This window comes from Numenius arquata, chromosome 21, assembly GCF_964106895.1.
Source record: "Numenius arquata chromosome 21, bNumArq3.hap1.1, whole genome shotgun sequence".
NCBI classification, from domain to species: domain Eukaryota; kingdom Metazoa; phylum Chordata; class Aves; order Charadriiformes; family Scolopacidae; genus Numenius; species Numenius arquata.
The window spans coordinates 4,568,921-4,588,145 of record NC_133596.1 but is presented as its reverse complement, the minus strand read 5'-3'; the positions used below and the strand labels follow the sequence as shown (position 1 = coordinate 4,588,145).

The 19,225-nt window shown below is 51.2% G+C and overlaps 1 protein-coding gene across 1 annotated transcript; it reads left to right on the top strand.

Moving 5' to 3' along the window:
* The first annotated feature begins 1,889 nt into the window (after positions 1-1,889).
* On the top strand, positions 1,890-18,480 carry SELENON (selenoprotein N). The gene is made up of 12 exons (XM_074162247.1): positions 1,890-1,997; positions 6,428-6,545; positions 7,357-7,487; positions 7,983-8,195; positions 9,542-9,666; positions 11,110-11,247; positions 12,888-12,969; positions 13,938-14,126; positions 15,204-15,309; positions 16,094-16,206; positions 16,877-16,978; positions 17,752-18,480. The coding sequence occupies exons 1-12, from the start codon at positions 1,890-1,892 to the stop codon at positions 17,920-17,922; spliced, it is 1,596 nt and encodes a 531-aa protein (XP_074018348.1). The 3' UTR covers positions 17,923-18,480.
* Positions 18,481-19,225: the final 745 nt, after the last annotated feature.

The window sequence follows — 19,225 nt, the reverse complement described above, 5'->3', positions numbered from 1 at the left end:
TTAAAGCACATCTGCTTAAAGTGCTTGAGTGCTTAACTCATTCTGCTCCCAGACATTATTTCAGTGCTCTGAGAATTCATTTCCTCCCATCTCCTCCCCGTGTCCCAAGTTCTATGACGGATGAGGAGGTGGAAAGCAAAGAGTGGTGGCAGAGCTTCACGAATGGGGAGCTTCACTTCATTTCTTCTGTGGTGGGGCTGGCAGAAGGAACCTTCTCCTTCCTCCCTTGGCCATGCAGATGATCTGGGTTACAAATAACCCAGTGTTTACTCTGTTCCTGGGTTCCTCAGCCTGGTCCACTCTGTTGCCCAAGCTTGTGCCGTCGCTGCAAGAGGAACATCAAGGGCTATGTGGGATCTGTGGCAGAGAGAACAGTGCCCAGCTCCCAGGGAGAAAGTTCCTCTTCACCAACCAAGTCTTCCTCCCTCCAGTCTCACTTGCTGTGGTCTGCAAGAAAATGCACAGTGGGATTTTTATGACTTGTCCCAGGAATTACTCAAAACTCCACGCAATCCCGGCCTGCTCTGCCCAGGATTACCCTCCTCTTCCTCCTGCCTTGGTGCAGCCACTGCTCTCTTAACGGCTTGGTCATGCTCTCTTCATCTCTAACCAAAACGCTCTTTAAACCTGAAACAAAAAAAAAAAAAAAATTATTAGGCAGGCTTAGGAAACAGCACCAGCTTCAAAGGATTAAACGCTAACGCTTCCCTTAGAGAGATCAAACATTCTGCACTGTTAGCCCTGCAGCAGCAGAAAATGGTACTAAATCTTCCCCAGCAATCAGGGGATTTCAGTGGTGGTGCAGGGTTGCATGTGAGGAGGAGCAGGAGACTGATTTATGAGGAAAGATTAAAATGACTAAATATATATATCTCTTTGGCCAAGCCACCGCTAAGGAGGGATGTGACAACCCTGCAGAAGAACCTGAAGGGCATGAAGAACAGGGGGAGAGTGGAAAAGTTTGGGGGGGCTGTCGTAAAGGGTGGTAGAAATGACTCAAAAATGTGGGGTGATGGTAGCAATGGCTCAAAATTTGGGGATCATGGTGGGCGAGGCTTGGTGATAGCTGCGAAGTCATTCTCATCCCTGCAATCTCAGGGTTTAAACTCCGGTGAGATCACTGCAAATAAAATTACCATTTCAATATATATATATATCTATCTCCATTTTGGTGAGCTGAAACCTAGTAGAAAAGCTGGATACAGCTCTTTTTTTTGGGGGGGTGGGAAGGGTAAACGCTGAATTAAGGCCCAAGGACCACTTTGGACATGCCACTCTCCCATCGATAATTTCGATAATTAAAAGCAAAGAAAAAAAAAAACAAACCCCAGTGAAATCACTGCAAGTAAAACTGTTAATTAATGTGGGTTTAAAAAAAAAATAAAAAAAATAAAAAAACCATTTTGGTGAGCTGAAACCAAGCAGAAAAGCTGGATACGGCTCCTTTTTTGGGGGAGAAAAACACTGAATTAAGGACCAGCGACCACTTTGGAAATGTAGGGCCGGGGGCGGGGGGGGGGGGGGGTAAGGACAGGCCGCTCTCCCGTCGATAATTAAAAGCAAAAACGACGGAAAGCTGCTGAGGAAGGTGATGAATATCCTCCAAGAGTCCCCCTCAGCGGATAATTTTAAGGTTTAAAAGTGTTTTTTCCTCAGGATTTTGTGAAGGTCTCTGCGGGGACCGGAGAGGGGGGAGAGGGGCCGGACGGGGCCTGAGGCCCCGTCCGGCCCCTCTCCCCCCTCTCCGGTCCCTCCGGGGAGGACACCGGCCCCGGCCCCGGCCCCGGCCCCTCCTCGCCGGGCCCTGCCCGCCTGACGCCTCCTCCCCCGGCCGGCGCGGCCATGGCGGCGGGGCGGTGGCGGCGGTAGCGGCGCTGAACGACGCGAGTATGGCGGGTCCCGGCGCGGCCCCTCCGCGCCTGGCACTGGCCCTGGCCGCTTTAGTAGCCTTGGTGGCCGTTAAGTATTACCGGGACGGTGAAGTAGCCCGGCAGCAGGTAACGGGGAAAAAGTGGGGGGGGGGGGGGGGGGAGGAAAGGCGGTCCTTGAGGCCGCGCTGCCCCTCATGGAGGGGAGGGAGGGAGGGAGGAAGGAAATGGCGGGCTGGACCCCAGGGGGTCGGGGTGATGGCGGCCGCCGGGCTGAGGGGGGAGACGGGCGTTGAGGTGACCCCTGGGGATGAGGTGGCCGCTGCTGGGCTGAGGGGACCGCCATACATCGGTGGGCACTGGGGTTGAGGTGGCTACCACCAGGCGTCAGTGGCCACCGGGGTTGAGGTGGCTACTGGGGTTGGGGCGACCAGCAGGCATCGGTAGCCACAGGAGTTGAGATGGCTACTGGGGGTTGAGGTGACTGCCAGGCATCGGTGGACACCAGGGGTGAGGTGGCCGCTGTTGGGCTGAGGTGACCATCAGGCGGTGGTAGCTACAGGGGTTTAGGTGGCCACCAGGGGTTGAGGTGGCCACTGCTGGACTGAGGGGACCGTCACACATTGGTGGCCGCTGGGATTGAGGTGGCCACTGGGGTTGAGGTGACCACCGGGCCAGTGGGACTGAGGTGGTCACAGGGGCTGAGGTAGCTGCCACCAGGCTGAGGTGACTGCCACACATCAGTGGCTACTGGGTTGAGGTGCCCACCAGGGTCGAGGTCACCAGACTGAGGGGACCACAGAGCTGTGGTGGCTGCCACTGGGTTCTGGTGGGCCACAGGGCATTGGTGGCTACCAGGGTTGAGGTGGCCACCACTGGGCTGTGGTGACCATGAAGCCGTGGCAGCCACTGCCAGGCTGTGGGGAAAACCATGTACCAGCAGCTGTGGAGCTTGAGGTGGCCACCACCACGCTGTGGGGACCACAAAGCTTTGGCAGCCACCAGCCAAGCTGTAGGGGCCACCAGGCATCAGCAGCGTCACCTCCTCTCAAGATGGCCTCAGGAGGTGTCTCCTTCCCTGGAAAAAAAGGCCCAAAACTCTCAGATATTTGTGGATTTTTTTCATCCCAGAAACGCAGGTGTTGTGTGCCCTGAGCAACTCTGGCTGTAGAAGCAGCAAAAGAATGAGCTGAAAAATGGGAAGGTTTTTTAGGAGTTTTATTGTCTTGTGGTTTGTTTTCTGGTTTTGTTTTGGTTTTGTTTTTTTTTTAATTGGGCTAATTGACATTGGTTTTGATTGTAATCTGTATAAAGCGTACCTTTGTGAAAGCTCCTGCTCCCCTGGCTCTTCGCTTCAGCCTGCATCCTTCAGCATCTAAAAAGGTTTGCGGAAAAGAGCAGAATTCTTGTTCTTGAAATTTCTATAGTAAAAGGACAAGTGTTTTTAAAGGATGCCTCCTTTCTTTGTCTCTTGCATTGCAAAAAAAAAAAAAAAAAAACCAAACAGGGGAAATGGCTCAAACCAGTTAATTAGAAGATTTCTTCTGATGGAGACAGAAGAGTGAGGACGGTCCTTCACAGAGTGATTGAGGGGACCTGATAAAAAGCCAGGTCTCCTGGAGGTTTGTTTTTTTCCGAGGGGATGGGCAGGGGGCTGTGCCTGGGCACTGCTGGAGAGGAGAACACCATGTGAACAGCCCAAGGTTTTTATTTTTCCTTCGTCTCGCTTAAAGCATATGTCTTGTCTTTTTCTACAGAAATGTTTATTTAGCTAAACAACCCACAAGCAGGTGGGAGAAGAAAGCTCTTTGTGAAAACCACAACTCTCCTCCTCTACAAAGAGACTGAAAAAGCTCAGTCTTATTCCTCTGGCACAAACAGGGAAACTTTTTATTTCTTATAATCGCAGATTAGAAAGAAGGAAAAAAAAAAAGGGAAAAAGCCCACAAGCTCTGGAGAGCTTTCTTTAATGTGAATGTTATCAGAAAGCAAAAGGCCAAGCCCTGACATCTCTCTTGCCTTTTAAACATAATTTTTATCATCCCTTTTGACCGAGTGCTGCAGGACCGGTGGAAATCTTTGTTCCTCCACGGTTGGGGTCTTATCTCTGGCCGGGTGAGTCCCTGTGGTGTCGGTGTCAGGGGCTTGTGCGATGCTGCCGTGCTTTGTGGGTGTGGAAATGAATGTTTCCGGAGGGAGCCATGTGTCCCGGTGCCAGTGCTGCCCGGAGTGCGCCGTTGCCGGAGCAGCGGGTGTTGTAGCCAGCTCTGGAGAGGGCAGTGTTGCCTGGAGCCCGCAGGAGCCCGGTTCCAGTCCCTTTAGCCGGGAGGCTGCGTTCAGCCAGCTGCTGGCACACACGTGTGAGATGGGTACGCACACAAGAGTCGCCTGACCACAGAGCTACCACATCTCTAGCCAGCTGTGGTTGTAGGAATAATTATCTGATGGTTTTTCATTGCTTAACCGATGTTAAGTGCAGGCTGAGGGGATGGGAGCGTGCTCTCAAGTCAGATTGATTTTTGGAGGCCAACATCTAACACCAGGCACCCATATTCCCCCCTTCACCTTCTTCTGTCTTATTAAAGACACAACCAGAGAAGTTCTTCTGTATCCGTAGGGTATAACTGGTTCTCTTTCTGCCTTCAGCCCTGTTAAGTAAACGATCATGAGTTTTTCCTAATAGTACAGCAGCAGGCGGTCTAACCAACTAAAAACTTTGTTGCTCATTTGCCTTCCCGTCCCTTGAGGTCCGTGTCTGTGAAGTGCAAAAGGAAGAAAGACTCTAAAAGATTCATCAGCAGGGAATCGCTGATGCGCTGTGGAGGGGACGAGGAAATGGACCGTCTCTTCAGAGCTCAGTACGCATCCAGGACAGCCCCCTCTGCAGAAGAGGAAGCCATCGCTCGCTCCCTGCTCCCTTCCCTGCTCTCCCCGCACGCTTCCCTGCACCGTGAGCCAGCTCCCAGACAGTGAGCGATCGCCCGGGCCCTTACGAGGTTAATGCGTTACGTGCCGAGCACAAGCAGGGTCTGGAGCTGAGACGGGCACTGAAGCTTGGCCCAAGGCTTCGTGACGTGACCCTGGCTGTCAGGGGACAGGGCAGTTGCTCAGGAAAATGTTGTTACCTATTTGCAGGGCCAAGGATGTGCATCCCCATTCATTTGGGGAATGAGGGCACAGTTTTGGCCCCAGGAACATTGACGGTCCAGAGCAGATTGTTCCCGCGCGTAGATAAATAACCATCTTGTCCTTTCACTCCTTTTTTCAGCTGTGTAGTTCCTGCGCCCTCCCCTCCTTGTCTTTCCTCAGGTGTCCACATCCAGGTCTCTGGTTTGTATTCCAAGGGTCTTTATTTCTGTCTGTCTCGGTCCTGAAACTGCCCTGGAAAGCTCTTAAGTGCTTTTGTTGCTGCAGTTGACGGGAGCAAAGCCTTCCAGGCTGCATTAGTGCTGCTTCAGGCTGGCAGGCAACAGATGGAAAATAAACTAGTTCAGGAGCTCTGGGGATGGTAATGGTGCTGCAGGCAGTAGAGAATAAACACGGTTAAACAGCAGAATACAGAGTATTTATCCTTGCAGCTTCAGGCTTTTACGGGGGTGGCAGGGAAAGCTGCCCCAAATGATGGGTGGCAGGGGATGTGCTGCAGGCTGGCTGGCAGGGATGTTCCTGGTCTGACTTGCTCCGTATCTCTCTCTTCCTCTCACACCAACGTGGAGCTCTCTTCTTCTGCCTGAAAGTTCTCCCCTTCCCTTCAGTGCTGTGGAGTGGAAATGACCAAAAGCATCCAGAGCCTTTGTGGGGCTGCTCCAAGGGAGACACTGCGTTTCAGTGGGGTTTTCCACTGGGCGTTCTCCCTGTGGGCCTTGCAGAGGGAGAAACTGAGGCTCGGGGTGGCTGGGATCTTGCAGAAGTTTCTGGAGAAGACCGTGGGGTTTGTGGCTCCCCGATGTGTGGCCGAATGAGCAGGCAGCAGCGCTCCCTGCGGAGCACGGGGCCGAGTTGCTCCTTCCATCCCGGAGGCTGGAGACTTGGAGGGGAACCTGACCAGAGCAGGGCGGTTGTGTGCGGTGATGCTGGTGTGGATCTCAGCACCCGTGTCAGTGAAGGCACTTTGTGCAGAGTTACAAGGGCTCGGTTCATTTCCTTTGTGTTTTTCTCATGTGGATGGTTGTGTATTTGACTGCCTTTGTTTCGCTGCGCATCAGTTAATTACAGAAATCACGATCTCCAGGTGCTCTGAATATCTGCAGGTTTAGGACTAACTATCTGGAAAAAGTTGGAAATTTTTCTAGCAAAGGACTTTGAGGCCGACTGAGCAAATGATTCAGTTTGAATTACTCAGCCAGATGTAGTTTTAATATGCTCATGCCAACAGTTCCTGGACACCGATCCCTATTGTAAATAGCACAAAATCCTGCCAAGGGGCGTTAATCTTTCGATTTGATGGTTGTGTTTGTGTGCTGGAAAGAATGCAAATAAACTCTGAAGCCGAGAGGGGCTGGAGTGAATTTCTGTAAGAGGTTGGAATGAAATCTCACTTGTGTTTCTTCCCGAACTAGGAGCTGGCACTGAAGTCTTTGGGAAGTGAGGGGCTGTTTCTCTTCTCTTCTCTGGACACAAACAACGATCTGTACCTCAGTCCAGAAGAGTTCAAGCCGATAGCTGAGAAGCTGACGGGTGGGTATCTGTCAACCTTGCAGAACGCTCCACACAGACCGAGCAAAAGCCACAGATAATGCACTCAACAGGTTTTGTTCATGTCTTTATTCTTTTCTGGGTGCTGTTTTGGGTCTTATTTACATGAAGAGAGGCTGCTAAGCTTTACATGTTTCTGAAAAGGGGCTTAAGCACTAGACGTCACTTTCACAAAGTAGAGTTTTTGCAAGAGGGAACATCCCATTGCTGGAGTAGCAAAGTACAGAAGTCACTTTGTCTAGAGCTTAAAGGGGATTTGGGATGCGTGAATGCAACAAATACGGCTCAGCCCAGGCTGGGCCAAATCTATTAGAGAGTCGCAGCGCTTCATTGATACACTGCTCCGGCTGCGGCGGCCTCTCTCAGAGAGCAGACCTGAGAGACCAGGTTTGGAGACCATCAGCGTGTGGGAAACGTCTCCTGGTGGTGCCAAGCAGGAAGAAGCGTGGTGACAATGTACAGGAGAGCTTACGGTGCAGTCAAAATACAGGCAGTTGTTTGCTTGTGCTGTGATGAACTGGCTAAAGCGTGTGTTCTCATCCCTCCTGGGTGAAATGAGACTGCTTCACTGAGCCATGGGGTTTAGAGAGACGTCCGCTAAAAGGAGGGCTCCCCTTTAATTCATGCAGCCAAAGCGGGTCCCTAGGGTGGGTCTGAGTTCTGCCACTTCGTAGGGACAGCTGGGAACTCCCAGTGCTCCTGGATTTGCCAGGATAAATGTGTAATCACTTCACAATTGCTTAAAAGGCGAGGGAGGGGAAACAGCTGCTTAAATTCCTGTCCCTTTGTCTAGGGGTTGCTCCAATATCAGAATTCGAAGAGGAGGAGACGCCTGACCCAAGCGGGGAGACGTTGTCCGTTGTGGCTAAATTCCAGCCGTTGGTCATGGAAACGATGACGAAGAGCAAAGACGGTTTCTTGGGAGTAGGTATCATGCAGGATGCTTACGGCCAGAAGTTCTGGTATAAACACGTCCAACGGGCTGGTAACATCACCAGGGATAAGCACTAGTGCGTTTGGAGGGGGAGGTGGTCTTGCTGTCTGTGGGATTTGCTTTTGATGATCAAGCTCATGGCTTTCTGCAGCGTTTCATTGTTTTCAGTGCGCTCAGCAGCGCTGTGCCCTAATTAATTCACCCTTCCTGGGAAGCTTGAAGCAGACATTAGGGATGGCTCTCCTGGAGCTGAGTCCAAAAGCAGTGGTGTAACGTGGCATGTTCCCCTCCCAGTTCCTATTACTCCTGTCATTGAAAGCTGACAGAACTATTTGGTGATGTTTGGGGTAGTAGGAAGAATTTAAAACGTGGTTTGTTTTTTTGGGTTTTTTTTACACCCTTCTCCAAAGCCTAGTTACATCCATCAGCATTACTGCACGTTTGAAGAGTCCGGTCTAGGCTCTGATAGTGTCTTTTGTTCACAGATTTCTCACGTCGCTCTGTCTGGGCTGAGGAATTGGACTGCCCCAGCAGCCCCCATGAGCGTGATGCTTGCCAGGCAGTTCAAAGCCTTTCTTCCTCCAAAGAATAAACTGGATCTTGGGGATCCGTGGTGGATAATTCCTAGTGAATTGAACATCTTCACTGGGTATCTTTCCAACAACAGATTTTACCCTCCGCCTCCCAAGGGCAAAGAGGTGAGATATGAAACTCAATTTCTGTATACCTGAGAGGTAGTTTGTATAAATGTTCTGCTGTATAGCCCAGATGAATCGCAGGAGTCCCTAGAGCGATAAGGCTATTGCTTTGTGTCTCCCTGGACTTACTAAGGGAGCAAAAAAGCTGCAGCACACAGCACCATCTCCTAAATTTGAGGTAAAACTGAGAGCAGGCAGAAGCTGCGGGTGGGCATGTTGGGCATGTTTATTTTGGAGAAGAGGAGGCCAAGGGGGGACCTCATTGCCCTCTACAACTACCTGAAAGGAGGGTGTAGGGAGGTGGGTGTTGGCCTCTTCTCCCAAGGGAATAATGGCAGGACCAGAGGAAATGATCTAAAGTTGGGGCAGGGGAGGTTTAGATTAGATATTAGGAAGAATTACTTTCCTGAGAGAGTGGTCAGGCACTGGCACAGCCTGCCCAGGGAGGTGGTGGAGTCGCCATCCCTGGAGGGATTTAAGAAACGTGTAGACATGGCACTGCAGGGCGTGCTCTAGTGCCCGAGATTGTTGGGTTGTGTCTGTTTGTGGGTGGGTGTGGGGTGTGGTTGTGGGTGTTTGTTTTATGTGGTTTTGGTTTTGGTTTTTTTGGTTGTTTTTTTTTCTTGGTTGGACTGGTTGGTTGGACTCGATGATCTCAAAGGTCCCTTCCAACCGAGAAGATTCTGTGTGATTCTGTGATTTTGTGTCTATCGTGGCCAGCTGAGCCGATTAGAGTATCTTCATCTTGCTTTGTTTAAATGTTTGGGTTTTTGGGCTAGTCTTTCTCAGACAGGGGGGAGAGAGGGTTATTCAGAAAGCGCTTGTATGAAGTGATCGTGCCCCGTGGAGCAGTTGCCAAGTGCCACCCCAGAGGTGAGCATTTCATTCACAAGTGAAACAATGTGGATACATGGTTTGTAAAGCCAGGCCTCTATATCGCTCTCCCCCGGGGTGCCGGGTAGGTGTTAGTGATCAAATAAGTTGATAGACCTTCCCAGCCTGGTGTGTTTATTGATTGCGTACCCACTCCTTCAAAGTCTTAAGTAGTATTGATGGAGGCAGCCTCGCAGATCAGTTTACCGAACTTAGACATTCAACCAACTGGGGTGATGGAAACTTGCAAACAATGGGAATAGCATAAAAAACGTGGAAGATGGATTTATTTTTAAAAGCAGTCTCTTGCTTTATCTCCTTGTTTTGTGATTAGGTAGGTCTCTGAGCTAATTTTTAAGTCATAGCAATTCACTTGCTTTCCTGAGCTAGTGGAGAGAGTTACTTTGGAGCTGCAGCTGACCTGCAGTGGAGGAGCTGTTCTCATTTTTGCTCTCTTACAATTCTTTCTCTAGATCATAATCCACAAGCTTTTGAGCATGTTCCACCCGCGCCCCTTCGTGAAAACCCGCTTTGCACCCCAAGGAGCTGTGGCCTGCATCCAAGCCGTCAGCGCCTTCTACTACACCATAGCGTTCAGGTAAGGCCACGGGTCTGGGGTGTTAGAGGAGGGCCTGGGGGTACTTCTGAGTTTGTTCCGTATCTCAGGGGAGTGGAGGAGGCTGCTGTGAGCCCATGTGTTATGGTTTGAGAGAACCCATAACAATCTATTGTCGTTAGACAATTATTCTATCACCCGATGACCCCTCCCCACCCGGAAAGGGCAATCGGGGAACACAAACACAAGGGTTGAAATATAAATAGATTTAATAGACTAAGACTAAATAATTAACAATAATACTAAAGAACCAGTATTAATCCTGATACTGATATAGGGTATACAGGAATTATACTCAGCCAACTATATCAGGAGGAAGCTGTGCACTCCCAGCAGTGGATAGCAAGTATCGGACACTGGGAGCGCAATGGCTTCAGGAGGAAGGGAATGCCTCGGGGTTCCGGCACCAGGGCAAGGAGTTGTCTGGACTGTCACCACCAGGGAGAGAGCTACGCAGCAAACTTTTCTAATTTATATTGAATGTGATGTTCATGGTATGAAATAATCCTGTTGGCCAGCCTGGGTCAAATGCCCAGGCCTCGCTCCTCCTTGTCCCTGCACCTGGCAAGGCTTGAAAACACTAACCTTGAATCCCACAGAGCCTGGCTGGCTATAAAGTAAATATTTTCACAAATTCAGACACTAGAGTCTTCTAAAAGTGCAGTTTTCCCCAGCATTAGAAGAAAAGTTAGTCCTGTGTCTCTGAACCCAGGACACCATGGCAGAGAGCACGCGTGTCATTGCGTGTGCAGTCGTGTTCCCAAGCAAGAACAGATGTGCCCTGGCTGGGAGGGAGGAGAAGCAGTTGGAGGAAGAGGGTGGTTCACAACCAGCTCTTGCCCATGTGTGATGCTTTGCTGACACCCAAAGAGGGCACCCGTGTTCCCAGTGTCGCTGGGTGAGGACGGGACTGTTACCCAGATGCAGGACAGCAGCCGTTCTCTATCGCTCTTGGTTTGGAGCTATATCTGGCTGAAAGGGGAGAGTCTAATTAGCAAGAAATTTGTTAGATTTTGGTTAGTTGGGGAGTGGAGTGCCTTTCCAAGGGTGAGAGTCTGGGGAATTCTCTTTTTTTTACTGGGATTGTTAAACACAGCTTTTATTTGCCTGATCAAGCTGAAAGGGTCTTAGTCTGTTCCTGCATTTCAAGGAATGATAATTTAATTCATCCTTTCTGGGTGGAAACTTGTTGCCCAGTTCCAAAAGGCATTGATCCTAGAGATGATCCTGACCACAGGGGATCTGCTCCAGTCTTTTACTCTCTTCGTTGTGTGACATGAAAAGCTTTTTGAACTGAACCTCTCTGCCCCAATTTAGCTTCATAATTTCTGGTGCCTGGAGATAACTTTTCCATGCTGTCATCTGCAGCGCCTGATCCTTTCTCTCCTCCCGGCACTGCAGCTGACGGCTCATTTCTCATTTCAGGATCCACGCTGAGTTCCAGCTGAACGAGCCACCAGACTTCCCCTTCTGGTTTTCCCCAGGCCAGTTCACAGGTCACATCATCCTCTCCAAGGATTCTTCCCACGTCCGAGAGTTTAAGCTCTTTGTCCCTAACAACAGGTAGAGCTCTTTCTCTTTTTGGGTGCTAAAGAGACTCCAGGATTGTTATTAAATGAGGTCCGGTGGAACCCAGGGGCTCTGGGATCCTCTCCTGAGCAGTACTGGGGGCCGTGCATTGGGGAAAGGCTAGTGGGCTCCTTTTATATGAAGATATGAGTGCAGTGACAGCTCTGTCCCCTGCGGTATGTGACATCCTGGCCCGTGCGGGGAAGGCAGATCTGCAGACTGAGCTTTGGGCAGGCAAGTTCTGCTGTTTGCTTATCTGTTTTCCCCACATATCCTTCTCTGCCAGCGGTCATCACGGTCATCCTGTCCTCGGTTCTCTAGATACAGTTGCTCCCTAAACTGGTTCTGATGCAATTTTTCAGGAATAGCTCTGTTTATCAACAGGTCTGGGGGACATCTGGCTTGGAAGAGGCAGGGAAGGACAAGGACAGAGGAAGGACAGGAGAGAAGCAGGACAGGGGTTGCTGGGACATGGAGCATGGGGTTGGGGATGGATGTCCTTGCGCAAACGGGCTGAAAGTGGCACGTGCTTCAACAGTGTCCAAGCCTGAGCTGTCCTGTGCCAAACCACTGTAGAGGGAGGTATCTGCAGGCATGTGGGAAGACACACAGGGAATGGGAATCCTGATATTGCCCTAGAGGTGGGCAGCAGCCTCTTCTGCCAGCACTGCTCCCCTTGACCTGTCCCCTGAGTCCTGGCTGTGGCAGGGACTCTTGCAGATGTCAGGTACCTGTTGCAAGCTGCAGAAAGCTCCTTGACTGTCTGTGGTGGATGAGGTCACACTCTTCAGCCAAGTCCCTGGAAAATCTTAGTGAACAGAGCTCTGTGTTTGTATTTAAAACTTGCAAATGCATCTCTACAAGTCACTGAGGATCCCTGACCTGTTTCAGGGCTTGATTCACTCACCAGTAGCTGTCCCTTGGTACTTGGAGGATGGGGAGAGATGGGAAGGGCGTGGAGAGCAGCCCCTGGCAATCCCAGTGCCTGGCTTAAAGCACCAAAGTTCAGCAAAGCCTGATGCTCTTGCTTTGACATACTTTTTGCTTGGTGTTTTACAGGTTAAGGCTTTGTGTGCATAGCTTTGCACTAGCTCATTCCCGCTCTCTGGCAAGCAGCTGGAAGCGTTTCAGGGGAAAGAAGCTTCAAATCTCTTTGCCCATGACGGCTGGAGTGAAAATTCTATTATAACATTACCCCGGCGACTCGATCCCTATGGCTCTGTCAGCACATTTGTTAAAGCCAGCAGACACTTAGGGCTCTGCCAGCAACCCCTTACAAAAGCCTTTCGCTTCCAAAAAAACACTTTTAAAAGTTCAGCAGGATCAGAATGTGCAAGTAAAGTGCTGGGAAGGAAGGGAGAGAGCAAAGATACCTCTCTCTTGAGTACTTTGACAGTACTCAAAGGTGTGAGTGCGTTTGCCCAGAGTGGTGGGTGGGTGCCCAGGCCCTGATCCATCAGGGATCTGGTGTTGATGGTCTTGTGCAGGGAGCACGGTGATCTCCAAGGAGCCAGAGGCTCTGCGCTTCAATGCTGACCCTGCAAAAGGAGCATTGGATGTTCTCATTTGTTTGGGGTTTCCCATACAGAGCTTTAGCCTTGGATGACTCTGAACACACCGGATTCACCTTGCAGGTCTCTGAACGTTGATATGGAGTGGCTGTATGGGGCCAGCGAAAGCAGCAACATGGAAGTGGACATCGGTTACCTGCCTCAGGTCTGTACTCCCTCTCAGTCCTCCCTGTGCCTGCAGCATCCCAGCAGGGATTTATGCTCCCGTGCTCCAAAGCTGTAGAACCTCAGTTATCCCTGTTCTTCTCTTGAACATTTCAATATAACAATACAATCTCCAACAATCTGTCTGTGTCCTCTACAGCAGTATGGCTCCCTGTTGCCAGTTCTTGTGATATATATATTTTTTTTCCCCTCTGTGTGGATTGCATCCAAAGCTCCTGGAGTCATGTTGCTTTTTCCATTTGTAAAAAGTTGTCTGACAGGCTGAGGGGGGAAGATTAGGAGCCAAACCCAGGCTCTGAGCCCAGAGGGGTGTATGGACAGCAGCGTGTCTGAATTTAGAAACTGCATGAGGTTATTCCTCTATTCTATGATAATCCCAGTTCTTGAGACAGGAAACATAAGTCAGGATTTTGAATGCCTGAATTTAACAGTCCCATTTTCTCCTAAACTAGATCCATGTTTCTTTTTAATTGCCAGAAGTCAGGAAAATAGACTTAGAAAATAATTTCAGATGTACCACAACCCTGAGCTGCAGGGAGGCTCCTGAACAGCTTTCCCTGTTGCACCCTCTCGTGGCCAGCCAGGGGCTGCGTGAGGGCTGTGCTGCTGGTAGGAACAAGAGCTCCATAATAGCCCTGCAGATCCCAGTGATTTTAAGGATCTGGTGTCCCACAGTCGAAAATCTCCACTGGGATGGTGGGAACACGGGGTGAACAGGCCTCATGCATTCCCAATCTAGTGAGCACAGGCAATAAAGTTGCTTTCCTGCTGTTGCCCAGTAAAACACATTTGCAATTGATAAAGTACAGCTCCAGGAGACAGTAGATCAAGCTGTATCTTAATTAGAAGCTGCACAGTCTTATTTTGCATCTTTATCCTGTCCTGGAGTACAGAAAACCCAGGAGTGGTGTATCTGCAGTGCTCAGCTCTTGGCCTGTTCTCCTGCAGATGGAGCTGGAATCGACGGGGCCTTCAATCCCCTCTGTGATCCATGACGAGAATGGAAACGTGATTGACAGCAGGGATCCCTCGGGGGAGCCCATTCAGTTTGTGTTTGAAGAGATAACCTGGCAGCAGGAAATCCCCTGGGAAGAGGCAGCCCGGAAGCTGGAAGTGGCCATGTATCCATTCAAGAAGGTGAGGAAGGGGCCAGGCTCTTCCTTGGCACGTTTATTTGGGGCAGATCATCTTCACTGAGATGTCCAGTCGCCTGGAGGACTGGAAAAACCAGAGGCCACAGCCTGATCAGCATTCAGAGTAGTGTGAGGGTCTCCCAGCTCAGCGTGTGCCTCCCAGGAGCTGCGTGTGTGGCTCGATGGACTTCCATTTCCCAGATGAGGGAGGACAGCATCCCTGAAAGGCTGTTTGGGGTTGCGCAGCAGCGCAGGCGGGAGCGAAGCCTAGATGTCATGTGTCCCAGGCTCGTATTGTAAATGTAGGCTCATCCTTCCTTCCTCTTATCAGTAGCTGCCGAGGCGATTTCTGAGCGAGGCAGGTAATCGCGCTGCTTACAAATGGTTTTCCTCTGGCGTTACTTTTGCAATGTTCAGCTACCTTTGGTCCAAGCTTCCCTTATCAGCAGAAAACACACGATCCGCCTGTGCCTCTGTGTGCTGCAGCGAGACACGAATTTATAGCGTTGGGTGACCCAAACTATTTAACATGCCAGTAGCCTGTGGAGCAGATGGCTACTGCCTGTCACTGCTTCCTTGGCTGAAGGGACACATTTTGATGGCTGCCTCCTTGTGCCTGAGCTTACAAATGTCCCTTTGAGCTGCCAAGATGTTAATAAAGTTCTCTTCATTTGAGCGATTGGAACAATCTCTGTGCAGGGTTCCTCACAGCGAGTTTTTAGGCCCTTTCAGTGAGGTTTTGTAATAAATACCTCAAGACCAGATTTCCCAGGCTGCAGAGGTGCCTTTGCAGACAGCCTGCCCGCAGTCATGCAGATGCTCTCTGCGGTGTGTAAAGATGGGGATCTGTAGGGACTGGTAACAGGCCACAGTGCCATGAGGGCATCACTACAATCTCACCGGAGATTAAGTTGTCCCTGGGGAGAGCGCCACAGTTGTCATTTGCTTTAATCTACAGGATCTACTGCAGATTAAACTCTGTGTGTGTCACCTGTGGGATGCAGCAGGTCTGGTTCCTTCAGACCCTGCTCATATTTGGGATGTTCTGTGTCTATTTCTCAAGCTGTCTCTCTGCCTCCAGGTCTCCTACCTTCCCTTCACACAAGCTTTCGAGAGAGCAAAAGCAGAAAAGAAGCTCGTGCACTCGATCCTGCTGTGGGGTGCCCTGGATGACCAGTCCTGCTGAGGTGAGGACATTCTTGGCGTGGCTGGAGGAACGATGTGCCTCATTCGGGCTCTGAGAAGAGCTGGGGGTTAGGGAGCTGGTCAGGAGGCAGCGGTAAATGTAGTGTTACTTGTTTTGCCACTGAAGATGCTGATAGAAAGGGGCTGGAAGTGGGGAATTACTGATGAGAGTTAAGGGGCGGGATCAGATCTGGGACAAGCCCTAGACCAGCTCGCTAATTCCAGTGCCTTTGTCGAGGGGAAGGCATGGGTTTGGTTTTTCTCCTTTCTCTTCCCCTCTCTCTGCTTTCTCCTTGACACCTGCGCAGAAGAAGCCAGAGCCAGATGTGGGCTTGGGGTTGTCCTGATATGTAGCTATTACCATCCCACCACCACCTGAGAAGTTGCCACATTGAGCAGGAGTGAGGGGTGGGAGAGGGGCAGGCATCTTTAGTCCTGTCTGCCCTTAAAAACTCTCCGGCGTGTATGGGCTCAGCTCGGCACAAACAGCAAAGGCTGTTCCCACTCAGGGTGGATCTGCAGGGCCTGATCCTTTCCTAAATGCACCAAACCTTGCAAGTGGCTGAGGTCTGCTCTGGCGAGTCTTCTCTGCCAGCAGCACATACAGGAAACAGTAAGCTGGGGAAAATTGCCACAAAAGGAGAAAAAAACAAATGGGCTAAGCTGGGGGGAGCCTGAGCCAGCTGCTGCAGCTGCCAGAGCGGTGGAATCGTGGTGGCATCAAACATGGCAAGAGTCAGCTCTGGAAACCCAGCAAACCACTCTCTGCCTCTCTTCCTGTGCCAGGTTCAGGGCGAACTCTCCGGGAGACCGTCCTGGAAAGTTCGCCCATCCTCGCCTTGCTGAACGAGAGCTTCATTAGCAGCTGGTCGCTGGTGAAGGAGCTGGAAGAGCTGCAGGTGAGTGTCGCAGCCACATCTGCCGCCTTGCCTTTCGGGGCTGGTGAAAGCAGACGGTGCTTGGCAAGGGGGAGGCCACCCCTGTGCCAGGAGGGGATTTCGGTTCCAAACCCTCCGTGTCCTAGCGATTGCAGGGGCCAAGCAAACACCAGATGGAGGCAGGCTGAGAAAATGGCACAATGACCCCCTTCACTCTGTCGTGGTGCCAATATTAAATGCTAAACCAGATGCTTCACTGTGAGATAGCCCTGCCCAAGGCCATTTGTGCCATCAACAAACTAACCCAGGGAGCAATCAAATACTGTCTGAACCCAGAGTCTCCTGGTTGCACCTTTCCCCACTTATCAACCCATCCCTGGGCCTGTGCCGTCAGCTGGGGTCAGTCACGGAGCTGGAGACTCTGGGAAAAGCTGGGAAAAGTTGGTGTGCCTGGGAACTGCCAGTGATGGGGTGATTTTATCGTTCGGGGAGAAAAACTACAGCTGAAAAGTGAGGGGGAGACTGACTGAAGGGGAATAGTAAAGCAGATGGCGAGAATGGAACCGGTTACTACCGTGCTGCAGAGTAGCTTTTCGGTCTGTCTCCTCCTCCTGTGCTCGCTGTAACTCTTCCCGCGCTGTTCTGCCACTTTGAGTGTGTGCAAACATGTTTCTTTGGGGTCTCCTTACAGAGCAACAGAGAGAATGAGTTCTACAGCAAGCTGGCTGACCTGCACCTGGAGAAATACAACTTCCCCGTGGAGATGATCATCTGCCTCCCCAACGGCACGGTGGTACGTTTGTTACCCCTTTAGCTGGGCTTAGCCCTGTATCAGAATGGGCTCTTTTCAGGGTCATCTGCAGAGCCTGAAGTGGGTGGCTGCTCCCCCGGCCATCCCCTGGCTCCTCGAGCACAGGGTGCTCAGGGTGCTGTGCTCTCAGGGGTGCTGGGGCAGAGACAGAGCAGCTCCACCAAGAAATCTGAAACAAGTGTCTTTTTATTCAGAGACAGAACAACAGCCGCTCTGGGCGGAGGCGGGGAGGAACAATCAGACTTGAACCAAGTGCCTTCCCGTGTTCCCTCATTGTCCCTGGTGGGAGTCAGGGACCTTTGGGAAGCTACTGTCACTTGTTTCCTGCACTCACTGTCCCTTGTGCTCACGCTTTGGAGAAAATCTCTCCTTATCAGCACATTCTGGCACGTTTATCTTTCTCTCGATTCCCCAAGTTCATCACAGCAGATCAGCCATTAGCAAGTCCACACGCTTCAGCTCTGCTGTTCCCCCCGACAACCCCCCACCTTGGATTTGAAGAACGATGACAGTTCCTGACAGTGTGGCACTTTGCTGCGCGTCTGCGGCAGAGGATCCTGATGGGGCTAATCTCATCCTGCCCTGCGCTCGCAGATATTAGCCAGTAACACGTGCAGGGACTCCATGCTGCCTGCCCTCCAGATGAGGCTGGGGGCTGGTGGGTGGCTTCTCCTAAGCCTGTCGAGGTTGCTGTGGTCAGTGGCCACGTGTTCTGGCCTTTAAAGTCTCCTGTCCCCATCTCTTCTCTTTCCCAGATTCACCACATCAATGCCAACTACTTCCTGGATATTACTTCTATGAAGCCTGAAGATGTTGAAAGCAGCATCTTTAGTTTCTCAACCAATTTTGAAGACCCTTCGACTGCAACTTACCTCCAGTTCCTGAAGGAAGGACTGCAAAGAGCAAAACCCTACCTGCAGACCTAAAACCAGAGGCACCTGAATGCCCCACAGAGATGGCCAAAGACTTCAGAGCTCTATTTTGATTACAGAAATTTTTCCTCATCTTCATGCCAGACGTTGACGTTGAGATGTAGACACTCCCAGGCTTTGCTCTGGATGCTGGTTTGAGGCTAAGTTTCAAGTGAGACCAGTTTACAGATTACCAGTTGCCCTTTCGAGGTCAGGCACGTTTTTACAGGAGTGAAAATACTTGAACCTATAAACGTTCTCAGTGCATACGCCTTGGTTTGCCGCCCGCCCCCATGTTTTCCCAGCTCCTGCTCAGACTCTGCGGTGAAACCTGTGGAACAGCTGTACCAAGTGTCACCCAGAAACTCCAGATCTCCAGGATTGGACTGTGCTGAACCGTGGAGAACAGCATTGCCGTTGCGACCGAACACTCGTGGTGAGCGCCTGTGCCCTGCGGGCGAAGGCACGGAATCCAGCGCAGCTGGGAAGCTCCCTCCTGGCACCCGGTGGCTGGGATGCCAGCTCTCCACCGTGGCGTTTAGGGACAGCAATGGCGTGATGGGACTGGAGCTGGTAATGTGTAGACAGGAAAGCAGGAGGTCGGAACTGGAGAATTGACCTCTGGCGTAGCCCCCCCAGCACCCTGTGTGACACGGTGGGACAGAGCTCTCACCGAGTCAGGTTCTGTGCATCCAAGGGGGATGCTGAGGTTGCCAGAGTGAATCGGGAACGGAGAGGAGGGCAGGAGAGGTGTGGTGCAGCTCAAGAGTCGTCAGGCGTGGATTAATTAGGGGGGATTAGCGGCCAGAGCCCCTGTTAGCTCCAGCAGTGCAGAATGTGCACCCCAGGCCATGGGACATGGCAGTGAGCAGTGTCCCCACCCTGTTCAGCCCAGGGCTTCTCCCATCCCACCAGCTCCCAGAGCTTTGTTCTCCCAGTGTCTCCTCAGAGCTGGTGGAACCCTCCATCCTTGTTTGCTTTGAGCTTCCAAGTCACGCTGAATGACGAGCCGTGACGAGGTTCCCTTTGGGAACGGGAAGTTCAGCGTCGCCCTGAGAGCAGGATCTGGCTGAGAAGGGAGCAGTTTCTGAAGCCAGCAGTACTAAAAGAAATTTTCAGGAGATTTTTTCCAAAGAAATTGTTCGGACAGAACGCCATTGTCTTACCTGTAACTGCCCTGAGCAGTCGCTCCTGCTCTGTACCAGGCCTGGCTACAGAGCGAGCGCAATTTGGAGCAGGACAGGTTAAATGAAACGGGGTTTTAAGCATATTCCTGTAGGGAGGTGAGGAGACAAAGCATCTTCCATCGATGGCTGCA